General features: G+C 40.8%; 1 protein-coding gene across 2 annotated transcripts; it reads right to left on the bottom strand.

The window, feature by feature from the left end:
* Positions 1–1,131: 1,131 nt before the first annotated feature.
* LOC115782532 (myoD family inhibitor domain-containing protein) lies at positions 1,132–16,795 on the bottom strand. Of its 2 annotated transcripts, none has more exons than XM_030732742.1 (5): positions 16,639–16,795; positions 11,705–11,834; positions 9,777–9,911; positions 9,469–9,690; positions 1,132–2,962 (listed from the first exon to the last, which is right to left on the bottom strand). In XM_030732742.1, the coding sequence occupies exons 2-5, from the start codon at positions 11,829–11,831 to the stop codon at positions 2,676–2,678; spliced, it is 771 nt and encodes a 256-aa protein (XP_030588602.1). In that variant the 5' UTR covers positions 11,832–11,834; positions 16,639–16,795; the 3' UTR covers positions 1,132–2,675. The 2 variants fall into 2 exon arrangements, with proteins under 2 accessions (XP_030588602.1, XP_030588603.1); XM_030732743.1 differs by having other exon boundaries at positions 1,132–2,921.
* Between the last annotated feature and the right edge of the window lie 784 nt (positions 16,796–17,579).

Here is a 17,579-nt window from a genome sequence, read left to right as displayed (position 1 = left end):
TTACAACAGGCTAGAAAAGGGTATCAAACTCTGTCAGAAAAATATATTCTGGATAATATTGATGCACATCCAATAAAGCCTTTTTACATGCCGTTTGTGCCACACATATCAATAATAGTTAATAAAATTGCCTTACTATTGCACCACTTAGTGCTACAAAATGATGCATTTTGATTATTGTAGTTTTACAAGTAGGCTATCATAAAGCCAACAGCCTGCTTATATAAGAACCGCTGAATGTATGAGGTAAAACAAAAGGTAAAGGAAAAGTGGTTCATCTTTAATTTTCTTTCACATAATTTTAAAAGTTCTGTACAGGACGAGCATGTCACTGTGCAGAGTATGTGGGCCAAAAGCTAAATGAATAAAACAGGCTAGATTCAGTTTGCAATGAGCCAAATCTCGCCCTCAGGCTTTAAGTTATACACAGGATCTGAGCTTAGTTTCAGTATAAAAAAAGTCTGTTTCATATATGGCAACAGTAAATGTGGATTAATTCGACACTGAAAATAGTCTCCATGAAATGCATTTCCTATTTTTTTGTCACAAATGTGACAGGTGCTTATATTATTTTATTTTTCAACATTTACATATACCAAATGAATTAAATGGGGCTCATTTTAATTAATATTTAATATTTTTCCCCCTCAACTGTATCTGTCACTTGTTCAGGTGTGTTGAGATCTTGTATGGAACAATTAAATCCCACAGCTGGTTTAGATCTGATGCTGAAGAAAATTACAGAAAAAACAAAACAATGATGCAACATGCAACCCATTTTATTATTCTTCATAACACAACAAACAAATGGAATATAATTTTCTTGACCATGTTTTTTTTTTTTAACCTGTTGATGATTTCAACCCCTCAAATTTATCTCATGACCTCTCAGAGGGCCCCTGTTAGAATAGATAAACATGTAACTGTTTTTCTATGTATCACAATGTGTTCATCATAAACATGCACATGACCATCAGACTGTAAGCACAAAACATACTCTCATACACCTGGACCCTCCAGGTGAGGAAAGCAGGTAACGCCTGTTTCCTGACGTCACACACACATACACACACCCCCCACGCACCCACGTGATGCTAAAATAAAAGCGCCAGCAGAAAGAAGGAAGTCAGACTCTCTTTCAGACACGCAAACGAGTGTGAGCTGACTGAGACTCTCCCTGCAGGTTAAAAAAATCAACTACGGGTTTCTGTGTCTTTCTTTATTCAACGGTGGTCCGAACCTAACAGCCCCAACCCTGAAGTTTAAAACACTGATATGTTTGAGTTGCACATGCACGTACATGTATGTATTCTGGTTTAACTACCGTTGTGGGGACAATGATCAGGGCTATGTGTTGTGAGGACATTTTGGAAAATGGGGACATTCTTTGTAAAGCAGGGGTTAGAGCTCCAGAGGCTGTTTAATGGTTCAGATTAGACCCAGGTTCTGATTCATGGGCCTGGGAAAGCAGTACGTCAATCACAGTGCTCACTAGGACAAAAGGACAAATGTGCGCATGTATCGTTCTTTGATGTTGGCTTGTTCCGGGTGTTAAAGGTCAGGTACCATTGTCTCTCCAGTGATTTCCTGCTTCCTGTTTGGACGTCCTGGCACGCTGCTTCGACAAACACACACTTCCTGCCCCCACAGGAGCCACTTCCTGTTGCACCCGGCCCTGCTCCCCCGCTGAGCTGTCAATCAGAGACTGAAAGTTTTATTTGTGCGATGTGCAACAGCTCAACAGGAACACAAGATTCAGAGAATGGACAATAGTCAGAAATACTCACATGTTGAGTATTAAAAAATGACCTAAACTATTATTCAAAATTGCTTTTCTTTAACTGTATTCATTAGTTGATTACCTGTGGAGTGTTTTAGGGTATCTGGGACAATCAAACACTAGTTAAGTGATCTTGTTTTCAGAGGCACTTTTCATTGTGCTGCAGTGCTGTATAACTTCTTTTGCTTTGTTATTAGTGCAGTTTATGTGTAACACACCTCCCAGTCATGTATTCAACAAAATATTTTCAATGCATCAGAACTAAATCACTGTCTCAGACCATTATTATTTTGGTGTTGGCATAAAGCTTAGGATCGTAAGTTGTTTGTACCAAACAGTCCAACTGTGTAGCAACATTTTAATTTTTAACCTTGTATATTTGGTCAGATCACCTCAAACACTCTCTCTATGGAAGTTTAGGCTGAGAACTTGGACCAATTTTGAAAACTCATGGGGGCTTCTTTGCTTTTAAGAACTAAGAAAAAGCATTTGGACCTGGAAATGGTTATTAATGCCAGATATAGACAAGTTGATTCGAGATCCTTGAGGAAGCTATTTCCACCTTGTGTGGAGGAAACCTGTCAAACTACAAACCGTTGCGTCCCTCTATTTATTACGTTTCTGTGATTTTTACATAAATAATTTCAGGTTTTTGTGATAAAAGTGACAAAAAAATGATTTTCAGTTTTTACTCTGACATAACAAACAAGAAAACTCAAAATAATCTTATTACACTTTTCCTGTAAACTTGGAGAACCGGTGGTGCCAAACTGGACTAAACCAGGCAAGTCCAAGTACAGTCTGTCATCAGCCTGCTGGTCAGTGAAGCGTGCTGGAGTCCACATCTTTTTGCACACCTTGACATCTTCTTGTAATCCTTTTCTGATTGGCTGTGCTACGCTGGGAAGCAGATGGAGCAACACTCTAAACAGATCTCCAAGCAGTCAGATGAGCCGCAGCAGTTCTCGATTATCCCACAATCCAACACTGCCTGACACGCCTCCTCTGTACATGCTGCCTCCCCTGCCGCCTCCATGCAGCAGCAGCAGCAGCCGCCGCCGCCAGCCACAGCGTCGCAGCACCCGACCCCACCCATTCCGCACACCAGGCAGTCCCCCACAGCCGAACACATGGACAGCACCTCGCAGAAGAGACAGGCCAGGAGACAGTGAGCGCAACAGTCTGCAAAGACAACCGATCAGTTAGGAAGTCAGGTGATCAGTTAGTGAGGTGATCAGTCAGCAGTTAGTACAACTTTTGCACCCAGATTTTTTTTTTTTTGTTCAATTCAATTCAATTCAATTCAATTTTATTTATATAGCGCCAAATCACAACAAACTGTCGCCTCAAGGCGCTTTGTATTGTGGGTAAAGACCCTACAATAATACAGAGAAAACCCAACAGTCAAAACGACCCCCTATGAGCAAGCACTTGGCGACAGTGGAAAGGAAAAACTCCCTTTAACAGGAAGAAACCTCCAGCAGAACCAGGCTCAGGGAGGGGCAGTCATCTGCCGCGACCGGTTGGGCTGAGGGGAGAGAAAGACATACTGTGGAAGAGAGCCAGAGATTAATATCAATTAATGATTAAATGCAGAGTGGAGTATAAACAAAGTAAATAAGGTGAATGAGAAACAGTGCATTATGTGAACCCCCCAGCAGACTAGGCCTATAGCAGCATAACTAAGGGATGGTTCAGGGTCACCTGATCCAGCCCTAACTATAAGCTTTATCATAAAGGAAACTTTTAAGCCTAATCTTAAAAATAGAGAGGGTGTCTGTCTCCCGAATCCAAGCTGGAAGCTGGTTCCACAGAAGAGGCGCCTGAAAGCTGAAGGCTCTGCCTCCCATTCTACTCTTAAGTATCCTAGGAACCACAAGTAAGCCAGCAGTCTGAGAGCGAAGTGCTCTGTTGGGGTGATATGGTACTATGAGGTCTTTGAGATAAGATGGTGCCTGATTATTCAAGACCTTGTATGTGAGGAGAAGAATTTTAAATTCTATTCTAGATTTAACAGGGAGCCAATGAAGAGAAGCCAATATGGGAGAAATATGCTCTCTCTTTCTAGTCCCTGTCAGTACTCTAGCTGCAGCATTTTGGATCAGCTGAAGGCTTTTCAGGGAGCTTTTAGGACAGCCTGATAATAATGAATTACAATAATCCAGCCTAGAAGTAATAAATGCATGAATGAGCTTTTCAGCATCACTCTGAGAAAGGATGTTTCTAATTTTAGAAATATTGCGCAAATGCAAAAAAGCGGTCCTACATATTTGTTTAATATGTGCATTGAAGGACATATCCTAGTCAAAAATGACTCCAAGATTTCTCACAGTGTTACTGGAGGCCAAAGTAATGCCATCCAGAGTAAGTATCTGGTTAGACACCATGTTTCTAAGATTTGTGGGGCCGAGAACAAGAATTTCAGTTTTATCTGAATTTAGAAGCAGGAAATTAGAGGTCATCCAGGCCTTAATGTCTTTAAGACATTCCTGCAGTTTAATTAATTGATGTGTGTCATCTGGCTTCATTGATAGGTAAAGCTGAGTATCATCTGCATAACAATGAAAATTGATGCAGTGCTTTCTAATAATACTGCCTAAGGGAAGCATGTATAATGTAAATAAAATTGGTCCTAGCACAGAACCCTGTGGAACTCCATAATTAACCTTAGTGTGTGAAGAAGACTCCCCATTTACATGAACAACTTGGAGTCTATTAGATAAATATGATTCAAACCACTGCAGTGCAGTACCTTTAATACCTATAGCAAGCTCTAATCTCTGTAATAAAATGTTATGGTCAACAGTATTAAAAGCTGCACTGAGGTCCAACAGGACAAGAACAGAGATGAGTCCACTGTCAGAGGCTCTAAGAAGATCATTTGTAACCTTCACTAATGCTGTTTCTGTACTGTGATGAATTCTGAAACCTGACTGAAACTCTTCAAATAAACCGTTCCTCTGCAGATGATCAGTTAGCTGTTTTACAACTACTCTTTCAAGAATCTTTGAGAGAAAAGGAAGGTTGGAGATTGGCCTATAATTAGCTAAGACAGCTGGGTCAAGTGATGGCTTTTTTGTTAATTGCAACATTTTCTTAAAAATAACCCATAAAGCTCATTTCATGCTCTGTATTTTTATCCTTGAACTCTAGTAGAGTAGCTTTGCATGATTAATCGATCAAAATAATCCTTATCTTGTCAGAGCTCCTGTTATGTTTGCTGGTTTCGCTGTTGTCATTGGTGTTTGTAGTTTCTCCTGAACTTCTATCTTCATGTTTCAGCGTTGGCATAGTTTTTTTCATGTGTCATGTTTTTCATGTCTTATGTTGGGGTTTTACTTCTTGCTTTTCTTGCTTTCCCCTCCTTTCTTGATTGTCTGCCTCACCTTAATTGTTGATAAAGCTTATAGTTAGGGCTGGATCAGGTGACCCTGAACCCTCCCTTAGTTATGCTGTAATAGGCCTAGGCTGCTGGGGGTTTTCCATGATGGACTGTGTTTTTTTTTAAATTCACCTCCTTTTACTCTGCTTATCCACGGGTTTCTGGAAGAGCGTACGTAGGCTGCCATGACAGACTGCTACTTCCGCTGTTCGGTTTTATACTTCCGGTTACCCAAAGTCAGAGCCAGAGTTAATGACAAAATTCGGTTACTTTGTGCTGTTACGGGCGGCTTTATTAGTTGGAACATGAGCTCGGATTCAACTTGTGCTGTTGTCGGTTGTCACTACATCAGTCTGTACATTTTTTCAAATTATTTTATTCTGTAAATTTGTTCTTTTTCCCCTAAATTATACTACCCAGTTGTACATCCTATTACTGTATTTTTCCTTATGTTTTAAGTTTTCCTTTAATGTACAGCCTCTTATTTTTTTACATTATTTTATTTATAGTGTGACACTACAGCATACAGCCTACACAAAGCTTAAACAATGCCTGCCTTCATGTAAACACGTAGCAGTTAGCAGGATGACAGCTGCGTGTCTCCTCGATCACAGCCTTCAGCCAGTCCAGTGTTTCTGTTTCAGTGATCTGAACACTCTGATATCCAGATCAGTGATTTACCTTCCACAGAATAGCTGCAGCATCACTACATGATCTCCCTAATCAGCGATACAGGAACAGCTGACTGTCTCCACCGCTCCACTTTCCCTTAGCATGACCCATGCTAAGCGCTTAGCTTGGCCGACGCTCTGGCTCGGCTCTACAGCTGCTTTAAGGAAAACAACGTTGCCTTGTTTGTTCAGCATTACTTTATTGATTTTATTGCTTTGAATGTAATCTGGTGCTCTTATAATTACGTGATTCCTCGCCATCAACACCTTCGGAAAAAACAAGGTAATTGATAATGTCGATGTAGCTGACTTCAGGCCATAATTTCATGTCATTTACACAAGTGACGGGTGAGGCACTGTTACCTCGCTGCTTTTTAAAACATCCTTGCAATGTCTCCACGTCCGATGTGGTACAATTTAGGCCAGGTTAAAGAAACTGCAGTGTCAAAATGTTTAAATGAACAGCAAGTGTGTGAGCCCGCAACCGTAAACAACAGCGCAAACGGAAGTAAAGTACCGGTTTCTGCTATGAATTATGGGTAATGGCGCGAAGTCAGGAATACTGTGGATACCCCATTCTACATTTAATCATTAGTTATTATTAATCTCTGGCTCTCTTCCACAGTGTGTCTTCCATCCTGTCTCCTTCCAGATGAACCTGAGCCTGGTTCTGCTGGAGGTTTCTTCCTGTTAAAAGGGAATTTTTCTTTCCCACAGTTGCCAAGTGCTTGCTCATAGGGGGTTGTTTTGATTGTTGGGTTTTCTCTGCATTACTGTAAGATCTTTATCTTATATAAATAAAATTGAATCGAAAAAGTCTTTTTTTTTCTTCATTGGATCGTCGCTTCTTTTAACCATTGTTCCCATGTGCCTTACATTTGGTTTTTGTAATTTTTTCCTAGTAATTTGGTTTGATCTGGTTAAATTGGCTTTAAAAAAAATATCTGTTTTTGTTCTACATCTGGGCTCTCTCTCTTTACCTACCTACCTTCTTTCTACCAATTGTGACATATTTATCTTATGTCATGTTTGCTATGAGCACCCACAGTTGTAAAGTATACATATGACAGAAAATAAGAAGCATAATAGATATACAGGTTTTAAAATGTGTCAACATTTTATAAATATTCTGACTTGTTTTTCAACATTTTTGCCCATAATGTCACATTTTATTCTGCTACAATCCAATTACAGATTTTCCTCTCAGAATTAAAACTCTCTTATGATTAAATGGTATCCTTTGTATTTTGTGACTAAATTTTATTAATTACAAGTGCCTTTGTAATGTGTAAATAGAACCTTGTGTACAACTTTAGTTTTTACATTGTTGTATTGTTTTTAATGTGGTTGCATTAAAAAAAAAACTCTGGAAGAAATATAAAACAAAACGTGACTTTAGTTTTGCAGATTTAACTGATGACTTCATTTGTATTTTAGACAAACTGTATGTGACACTGCAACTTTATTCATGAAATACTGTGCTGCTGTTTTTCATTGTGTAGTTCTCTCTGTGTTTCGGCTGTTTATATTAGAGGACAGTTTTTAACTTGGGATAAAGGACCATGGTTGGTTTTCTTTCTGCTGGCTTTAGAAGCACGACTCTGAATTTCTGCCAGTATGAACAGGAAGTGGCAAGAAAATTCTCTTCACATGGCCTCACACCAGCAGTGTCGGGACGTGCTGGTGCTTTAGCTTTGAGAGAAAATGAGCAGCTTCTAACAGATCTGATGATTACTGAGAGCTCCTATCATCCTGCGGGGAGTCGGTTGGTAGAAAGCAGAGCAGCTGATGCTGGGAGGAGCGGGAGGGTTTGTCAGCCCGCGTGTGCTCTGCAGAGATAAGCAAACCTCCATGTTGGAGGCGCTCAGCTGATAAACACTGAGATGGGAGTGTTTTCATTTTTCTGATATGCGATCTGTTTTTGTTCCATCGCATTTAGAGCGCAAAGGTCGGATCACAGCAGCAGTTAGAACTGTTATTGTCCTACAAAGACTCTTCAGCCCATCCTGTTAATCTGGCAGCCGTTTAATGTGCCCCTCCTTCAAACTACCATAAAAAAAAATTGTTCCACAAACTGCATTCTTCATTATATGTGAAAGCAAATTTATTTTACCTCCAACAAAACACCTTCAAAAGGAATAATAATGATAAAATAAAAATCCACAAGACTATCATTCAGGAGATTAAGGGTCAATAATGTGGGATCATTGTTTCTCACTTAGTTTCACTTGCTGATCTGTTAGATTGATGAGGAGGAAAACATCACAGTTTCAGGAAAAACAGACACTTTTGCATCATTAGAAGCTTTTGCTCTTTTACATCCCGTCTAATATATGATTGGTTGTCTAAAAAGGAGACACCTGTGAGACAGCAAATATATTTTAATAACAAATCATACTGATGGGAAAGCAGAGGACTGTTACATGCAGCTTTAGCAGTTTAGCTTTATAAGAACCTTATTTTTAAGTGACAGGACCTTCTTTAAAACACTTCCTGTTCATTTTTCTTAGTATTTTTCATTCAGATGGGTTCTGTGGGCTTAACATTTAAACATCTGCACCACCAGCTGTGTACTGTCATCAGTGGGCAGTGGAACAACCAGTGATGTGGGCCGCTCTTGTTCCTGTTTGAGCTGTTGTTGGTCATTTAGATTTGGCAAAGAAATTCTTTTCCACCCATAAAAGAAATGCAGGCAGCCATTACTTGTCTTTCTCTCTCTCTCTCTAATCTTTTAAGCTTATCTACTTCTTGCTCTTCACGATGAACTTTTCTGGCTTTTTGGAGGGCTGCATTCAAATGTATCTACCTTGCCTCTGTCTATGATGAATTCCCATCTATCTCCATAGCCAAAGAGCTACTTAAACTGACTCCACCTCAGGACTATAAATTCAGTATAATGCAGTGCATGACATGGCTTTACAGGAACACAGAAGAATATAATTGCACAAGTCATTAATACCATCAGCTACATTAACTGCATCTGATGAGTGCGCTGCTGTGAGCTAAAAGCTCCAGCTCCAGTGCTTATTTGATGTCACAGAGAGAGGATAATATTGTCATCCCAGACGCTGAGCCCCGCCCACCTGCCGTTCAAATCTTATGATTGTGAGGGGCAGCCAATCAGAAGAAAATTGGTTTGATGGAGGAGGAGGAGCTAAAACAGCTTGTTTCAGACAGTGGATGAATTGAGGTGCTGCACCAAGGCCCAATGAGGATTATTCTGAACTGTGAATCATGCAAAGCTACTCTAGTAAAGTCCAAGTCCAAAAATGGGTTGGAAATGAGTCGCATATAATTAGTTCTGGCGCTTTTTCAAGAGATAAGGACATTTTAAATGGTATCTGCAAAAGATCCAAAAAAACTGAACCTTTTTAAAAACTCTTAAAACCTCCTCTGATTCCTTAAAAGAAAAAAAACCCACAGGGGCACAGTCTGTGAGGGGGTCAATACCTGACTCCTACTGGATGCAAGTTGTACGGGACAGAAGGCTCTGACTGTTTGGGGACAATAAAAGATGCTGTTTAACTTTAACGACCGCTGCAGCTTGTAGTCAGCGCTCACTGTGTCTTTTTTTTTTTTTTTATTGTTATTGGATGCATATCACAACAGTGAAACTGTCAAGCTGATTGACTCACCATCTCCAGCGACTTCCTTGATGTGGGCGGCGTCCGTCTTTAAGGAGGCGTGGCTTTTAGTGGAGGATAAACGCTTCTGTTTGGTGCTCTGATGCTGATGTTGTCTAGACGTGGACGACCGAGAGGCAGGGGGCGGAGGAGAGGTGCAAGAGGAGGATGGAGGAGTACAGACAGGGGGAGGAGATGATGATGATGATGATGATGATGATGAGCTGTCCACACCTGAGACAGAGACATTACATCACATGTGACATCACAGATGATGTCAAACTGAGCCACGTCTGATTCAGGTGGGTAAATTTACTCACCTTTCTGTTTCCGCAGTGCAGAGGAGGGCTGGGTGGGCAGGAGTCGAGAGATGTCATTGGTGGAGGAGCTGTCTGTCAAAGAGTCATCACTGCTGTCAGCATCTGACTTATGAGAGGCAGGGGGAGGAGCCTCATCTGCAGGAAAACAAAAAAAAACAATTAGTAGTAAACTGGTTCCAGGTGAGCTGGGTGAAGGTAAGATGGCAGACTATTTTACCCTAACCTTTGATTCAGAGGATGTCTGTCCACTAATTCAGCCGGGTCTTTATCCCTGTTGATCCTGCCGCACACAAACCTCATCAGCCAGCTATGTCTGTAAAATCAATCTGTTCTTGTTTGTAAACCACTCAGACCCGAAGCACGGGGACACCAGAAAATCTTCATATAGTTGCATCTTTTGGAATTTGTTGTTTGGATAATTTTGAGGAAACTCTGACTTGTTTTGGTCTGTTTATGAGTCAGAACCTGTTGAGTGGGAGGAAGTTCAGCCTCTAAGTCTCAGCTCAGGGCAAACACACAGAAGAGGCACCCTGAAACAGGAAGTCCTCTCACGGTTCAGACAGGATGTGTATCCAGACGGAAGCTCTTAAACTGACCTCAGGTCAGAGTTTAAGAGGCTCTATGATATCATTAGAAACATGGAGGCAGTCTATAATCTTTCTGCTGTTCAGGCCCTCACTTAAGCCCCGCCCACACACAGTCACACATCATTTAGTAGCTGACAACTGGCTGTTTGCATAGACTGTATATGAAAGATGAAAGTAGCTGCTGGGATGCCACCCATTGGTATTTTGATGCCCCTTTTTTGAAGTCTCAATTTTTACCAATTTGGCTACTGCTGTGTTAGCTTTATGGAGCTGGAAGTATTTAGACAAAAAGGTGGTTTGCTAAGTTATCAGCTAACGCTACCAAGCTTGGTTAGAAAGGTACATTTATTAAACTGAACAGGTGCCAACACAGACACACATATGTGCTTATTTGTGACAAATAACTGCTGGACAGGTTCGTATATAGCCCTTTTTGACTCTACTTTGAGCGCTCAAAGCACTTTATACAACATGCCTCATTCATCCGTTCCCACTCATACAAGCATTTTCTTCTCACACATTCACAGTCTGATGGATGTATCAGAGAGCTCAGAATCTTGGGTTCAGTATCTTCCCAAGGATACTTTGGCATGCAGACTGGAGGAGCTAGGGATTGAACCATCATCCTTCCAATTGGTAGATAACCTGCTCTACCTCCTGAGCTACAGCCACCCCATAAAGTATGGGGCAGAGGTCCAACTCAGGGACATGATTTAGCTGAGGTGAGACCGAATTGCTTTATGTTGTTGTTTTCTGTGGTAAAGTTGGCCATTTTAACAGGTGAATCTCTGGGAATTTTTCCCCTTTTGGAGCCAGCCTGAAGCGGCCTCTGGAGGAGTCGTTAGTTTTGGCACTTCCACGCTGACTTCATTATCCCGCTCCCTATGTTGCCTCTTAGCTACGATTATACGTTTCAGACTCAAGGTAATGCGTGCTTCCCACTCGGTCATCCGGTCAGTTTACAGTGTCCTTCAGGTTGGTAGTCTCCTCGAATTTGAGATCAGTTTAGTTTTGTTTCCGCTCACTTCTTGTTGCCAATTTTTCCTGCCATTGTCCAAGACATGCCACGGTCTCTGTTCACCACATCGCTCCAGATCTCTTCCTGTTTTTACACCCTTTCTGGTTTCTTGCTGCAGAGACACTGTTGGAGTTTTTCTTCACATGGATAAATAAAATGGTGACTGTTAGATGGACGTCGTTGACACGTTGTTGGACTCAGAAATAAACACGATGTTCCTAAAGTAATCTGTGGCTTTCTAATGTTTTTGTGTTGCGTCTTTGCACGGCTGCAGTCACTGAACTCTGCCTGTCTCACCTCATCACACCCTCTCATTGCCTCACCTGTGCTGTGATATGGGAGCGTCCCATTGGCTGTCGGCTGGGTCACGATGCATTCTGACTGGTGTGAGTCCTTCTTTTCAGTGTCTTCAGTGACACTGGAGGCAGCACCGTGTGATGTCACATCCATCCTCTTCAGTCACCAGAAACAGAAACAAAAACATGGTGAATGAATTTTGAATTAAGATAAGATAAAATAATCCTTTATTTGTCCCACATTGCGGGAAATTTATGGTGTTGAAAACAGCAAAGGGACCACAGAACACTTTGTGCAAAAACAAGAATAAATAAAAAGTAAAATCAGAGTAAAATACTAAAATACTCTACAACAAAAAATCTCACATTACACATGAACATTATTGTACTTGTTTAGTTTAGGTGAATGAGTAAAATAGTAGCTAGTCTGCTGTGGGTCAGTGCTGGTTGTAGAGTCTGACAGCAGCAGGAAGGAAGGAGCTACGGTAGCGCTCTCTTACACACTTCGGATGACGCAGTTGCTCACTGAAGGAGCTGCCCAGTGCTGCCACAGTCCCACAGTCATGGGGTGGGAGTCGTTCCTCAGTATGGATGCCAGTTTTGTTTGCATCCTCGTTGTCTCCCACCATCTGCACAGGGTTTAAGTGACATCCCAAGACAGAGCCAGCCCTCTTTATGATTTTGTTGCTGTCTGCTGTCGTGATGCTGAGTCATAAAAAGTCCTCAGGAGTTCCCCCTGTACTCCAAATGATCTCAGCTTCCTGCATAGGTGAAGTCTACTCTGACCTTTCTTGTACAGTGCCACAGTATTGTCGGTTCAGTCCAGTGTGTTATTTATGTGAACAGCCAGGTATTTGTTAGAGTCCACTCTCTCAGTATGTGTTCCCTGGATGCTCACTGATGGAGGCGGATCTCTGCACCTGACATCAATTCGATCATTGAGGAATTTATCAGCAACAGCGAACAGAGAATTAGACTTCAAAAAATTAACGTGGACGTACACAAAAATGAAGAAAAGTTCTGAAGTACTGCTCTGAAGTATTCGTACTTTGAGTATTTTAACCAGCTTTGGCTCCTTTTAGGTCCTTTAGGAGGAGGGAACTGTGTACACATTGTGTGTTTTTTCATCACTTTAAAACTTCAATATAAAATGAGTAAAATCTGAGAAAAGTTCCCACCTGACCTGCTTTTTTTTTGGATAATAACTTTAACATATGTTTGACCGATGGAACTATTCAGAGTTACAGGCCCTCAAAGTATTATAGAAAGAACATTTTAAAGCTTATTAATTTGCCTTTATATTTCATGGCTGTCTTATCTTTTTAAGTACAGAAAGGAACGACTCTGGTATCAAAGTGTAGGTGAGTTGACATTTCATATGCCACTTATCCCACATGGTGATATGAGCCTTTAAAGTTGACCCAGAATGCACTTTTGTGTAGTTTTCACATTTAACCTTGTTTCTGTTTCTCCACACCACAGACTAATGTCTGGTTGGCTCAGCGTTTCTACTGAAACTATGATGCATCCCACGATACTGATGCTCAAAGGATAAAGAAAATGCCCTGGACAAGAAACTGATTTTGTCTTTAGACTGCGACACTTAAAACTGACTTGTCTGCAGTTTTGAGAGAGTTTAAATGTGTTTTTCAGCCCTGAGAATCTCATGTGGATTTCCCCCAGGTATTTAAGAACATAGAAGTCCTCAAAAACTGTTCAAAAAGCGCAGATTTCACCCCACATCTGTGTACTTTCCTGTATTTCAGAACACTTTCTTAATATTGTGTTGAGCTCAAGTGGAAAAAGAAAAAGTGAGACAGAGATCTCAGTCTGAATTTCCATTTCCTGTTTTGTACTCCATTAAATTTCCAACTTTATTAGCAGCATCACACATGAACAAACGGGAACAGTGACCAGAGGTCAACAATCACAGCAGCCTCAGCCATGCTGGCCCATTGACAGCCACACTCAGACCTGCCCTCAGACAAGCAGATGAGGAAACACAGCGTTTCATATCATAAATTAACAACAACAAGGGAGCAACACAACATAACCACAATACCTGCAAGAGCAATGCAACTTAACACATTAACATGAACCGTCCCATGAGTCTTAGCGTTAGTGGCCCCTCCCCTCAGGCTCGCCGATGTCCCGGGTATATTCTGAATTTTATCCTGTATCTGGTTTTAAAGCAGAAAGCATCATTTGAGATCTCCACAGCAGCTCCAGCTCAGAGGAGCATCTGAGTTTCTGACCTTTGCTGCCATCACACGCTTGAATCTCTTCCTGCTGCCCGAACACTGTTTTCACCATAAAAGTCTAAATGCTGCTGAGCCTTTTGTCTTTTTTTAGTAAGACGTGAAGGGATTAAGAGCTCTGCTGTGAGGGGGTGTCTTAAAAGAGTCAGCTCCTCTGCACACAGCCATTATAGATTTTTTACTCCTCATAAAAAGAAATCTTTGAGAAAGAACTATTTTCTGATTAGCATCTTGGTGATTTCCCTTTTCTGTGTCTCAGTAAACACGTCTGCATGTACGGATCATCTTGTGGTGGGCCTGTTTGGTAGAACTCAGTCTGTGCTGGTTCAGTTCTTTACCTGTATATTTATTTTTCTTCTATATTATGAAAAAGGAGGAGGACATCATGGAAACAGACACAGGGAACCCCCGAAGAGAAGAGGAGGAGGGGAGAAGATGAAGAGTGAGAGACAGGAAGTGGGCACTTACATTAAACAAAATATTATCTTTATAAAAAGGCATCATAAAGACGCTCTAGCTGCGTCATTTTCCATTTAACAGCAGATATTTTTGGCTTCAAGCTGTGGATTGTGATGATTTCTCATTTTCCCATGAGGAATGATGTAATGATTTAGAGCTATCCAGTATGTATATCCAGTAAATATGTCTAATTACTGAAGAAACCAAAAGGTTGGCTGTGGTGCGTGAAACGTTTGTTCAGGGGTCAGCTGATGATCCAGGCATGCACTGGGTGTTTAAAAACCTTCAGTCGAGCCAGGATGTGAATCTGAACCTCCGGGATCCTGGAAAAGTCTCGCTCTGGTAACAATAAAAAGGCTGCATGATCAGCGGTGAGCGTAGAGACGATCTGGAGCTGGAGACTTTATAACCAGATACAAAGACAAAAATCACAGAAATATTTACAGTATCATCCTGTGTGTAACAGAAACATCCACCCATCTATTTTCTTAACCTTTGTCCCAGCTATCACCGGGCGAGCGGATACACCCCAGACAGTGTCGGCAGTTTATCACGGGGCTAACACGAAGACACAGAAACGTTCGCACTCATATTCAAACCTGCGGCCAGTTTACAATCAGCAATTAAACTGACGTGCACGTGTTTGGGAGGAAGCTGGAGAGCCCAGAGAGAAGCCACACAGACACAGGGAGAAGAGGCAAAACACCAGGCCCCAGCCGGCCCCCGGATTCGAACCCAGGACCCTCTCGCTGTGAGGCAAACCACTGCATCATCAGTATGAACACAATAAAATGATATAATGTTTGGGATTTTCTTTCTGCATGCACCAAAAACACAAATACTTGACTTTTTAACCTTGAAGTGACTCCAGCCATACACGTGACAGCCAAAATTACACATCAGATCTTGATGAATGAAACACTGAAGTTACAAATCTTTGCTGACATGTTTAATTTGTCAACAACAAAATGACGTAACAATCAGTGGAATCCAAAAATCAATCAAATGGATTCAAAATCACAACAAAAGTCAAAGTTAAAATCTGCTCAGGTGTTCGTTTTTCTGAGTAGAATATTCAGATAGATAAAAGTTTCCCATCACGAATTCACCGACAGCTTTTCATAGTTGTTTTTGAAACTGGGCCACTGGTGTAGCAAGGATAAGCTTCAGTTTCCCACGTCTGAGTCAAAGATTCAAAAAACTTTATTGTCATGCTTCTCATGTAAACATGACAGGAAGGAAAATCAGACTCTGAGGTCCCTCCAGTGCAAGTTGCCAAAGAAACTATGTACAGTGTACATTTACAAAGAAATAGAATAATTTAAGAAAATAGAATATAATAAATAAGTAGCTATAAAGAAATAAAGTGGTCTGATCACTACATTGTGCTGTTTTGCAGTGAACTGCGGCTAACAGACCAAGAGCAGAAATATTTCCTGCTGCAGAAGCCGTGACGTGGATCCTTAAAGCCCAACGTGACGATAAAAAACAACTCAGCCGAAGGAGAGGAGTCAAAAACTGTGACAAACAGGCATATGGATGTGAGAAACACTAACTTTGAAAATATTTATTCCAGTATAAAATATAATTGAGGCATAAATGACCCTGCTCAGTCATATTAGTCGCTCAAATATCGCCCGAAGGTCAATTATCACAGAAAACGTCAGCGTGGGTTTATGGTAACTGCCTGCTTCAGGTACAGATTTCTAACAGGTGAACAACATCAGACCCACCTGAGAGTCATCTGAGCGCTGCTTCATGGTACAAACCAGGTCACAGCGTCTAACCTGCTTCAGCTTTACTGCACAAACTCAATGATTTCTGCTTCCTTTAACATGTCAGAACTTTTTGGGTTTTACTCTTTGATTATTTCCAGGTTTATGAGTATTTGTCAGATCTTCCCTTGCAGATACCATATGTATGTATTTATAAAGACATTCATGCACTGTCTGCACATAAAGAGCTCAAAGTTATCGATGTGTTTAATCACTAATGTAAAGCAGGAAAACATTAGTTTTACTCAGCTGGTGGATGACTCTGTATATCTACATTATGATATTTTACCTCCTGTATTTGAATAGATTTTTCTATTTGAGACATTAAATAGTTTCACATGTTTACCTCGTTATCATTCCACACATTAGTGAAATGCAGCTGACTGTAAAACACTCTTTAAAAACTCTGTTAAATATTTAATCCTGGAAATCACTTCATCTCAGAGAGAAAACAGCAGAAGTGTCTCACCTGCAGCTTCTTCGTTTCTTTTGTGTCGTCCCGTTTCTGAATAAACACTTTGCTGTCTTTCTGTCTGCAGCCTTCACATGTGTGCGATTACCACCGCCTCCTCTGCTTCCTTTAAAAACACACACACACGCACGCACGCACACACGCATGCAGCAGGGCTGGATTCTCCTCTTCAGGGGCACCGGGGCAACAGCCAGCTTTTGGCCCCCTTTGTAACTTCTTATTATTCCCAGAAACTCTGCAGAAATGTGCCATTGACATGCTCAATGGATTATTGGGTGAAATATAACATGTATACATATAAAAAGATGTATTTGATTATAATTTTTGGTGCAATAAAAAGGCTTTTTTAATCTACTGATTATTATTACTTAGATTATCATTTTTAAAAAACATGTTTGCTTGTACAAATAAATTCTCTTTTTAACAACATAAAATGTAAAAATGTTTAAAAATAAAAAAAGGATAAAATATATTAAGAAACTCTACTGAATATGAAAGAAACAAACTTTTTATTCCTGAATGAAATTACTCCTCAGCAGCAGATTTGTGTTTACTAAAAGCAACAAGAAGCAGATGTTTTGATGATGAAAACAAAAACAAGAAACTAAATAATAATAATAATAATAAAGCTAATAAACTGGAATCCAGCTTTTACGAGGTCAGCATTTCTAAAATCTGCAGCCGCTGCAACACTCAGGAGTAAATCCAGATGTTTGAGCAGATGTTGAGCTGCTGCAGGTTTGAACGCGCCTCGCTGCTGCCACCTGCTGGACTCAGACAGAACTGCACTGCATGAAGGGAGCTCAGAGAGGAGTCCAGTGCTGATCGTTTCAGTCCAAAAGCATCAGAAGATTTCAGATCCTGTAATGGAAAAAAAAGACCAAAGCAGCCGCATAACGAAAATGGAGATTTTAACCATAGGTCACGTTTAGGTGAGC

Source organism: Archocentrus centrarchus, chromosome 7 (genome assembly GCF_007364275.1).
Source record: "Archocentrus centrarchus isolate MPI-CPG fArcCen1 chromosome 7, fArcCen1, whole genome shotgun sequence".
Taxonomy (NCBI): domain Eukaryota; kingdom Metazoa; phylum Chordata; class Actinopteri; order Cichliformes; family Cichlidae; genus Archocentrus; species Archocentrus centrarchus.
The sequence above is the reverse complement of the archived record's forward strand: the minus strand, read 5'-3'. Positions and strand labels throughout refer to the sequence as shown.

What these genes read in the sequence shown, in the direction of transcription:
- LOC115782532 (XM_030732742.1), bottom strand. Translation starts at nt 11,831, where the DNA reads ATGGATGTGACATCACACGGTGCTGCCTCCAGTGTCACTGAAGACACT. An exon ending in GCTCCCATATCACAGCACAG is followed by an intron (nt 9,912 to 11,704) that starts GTGAGGCAATGA and finishes GTTTTCCTGCAG; the next exon opens with ATGAGGCTCCTCCCCCTGCC. An exon ending in CAAGGAAGTCGCTGGAGATG is followed by an intron (nt 2,963 to 9,468) that starts GTGAGTCAATCA and finishes TTGTCTTTGCAG; the next exon opens with ACTGTTGCGCTCACTGTCTC.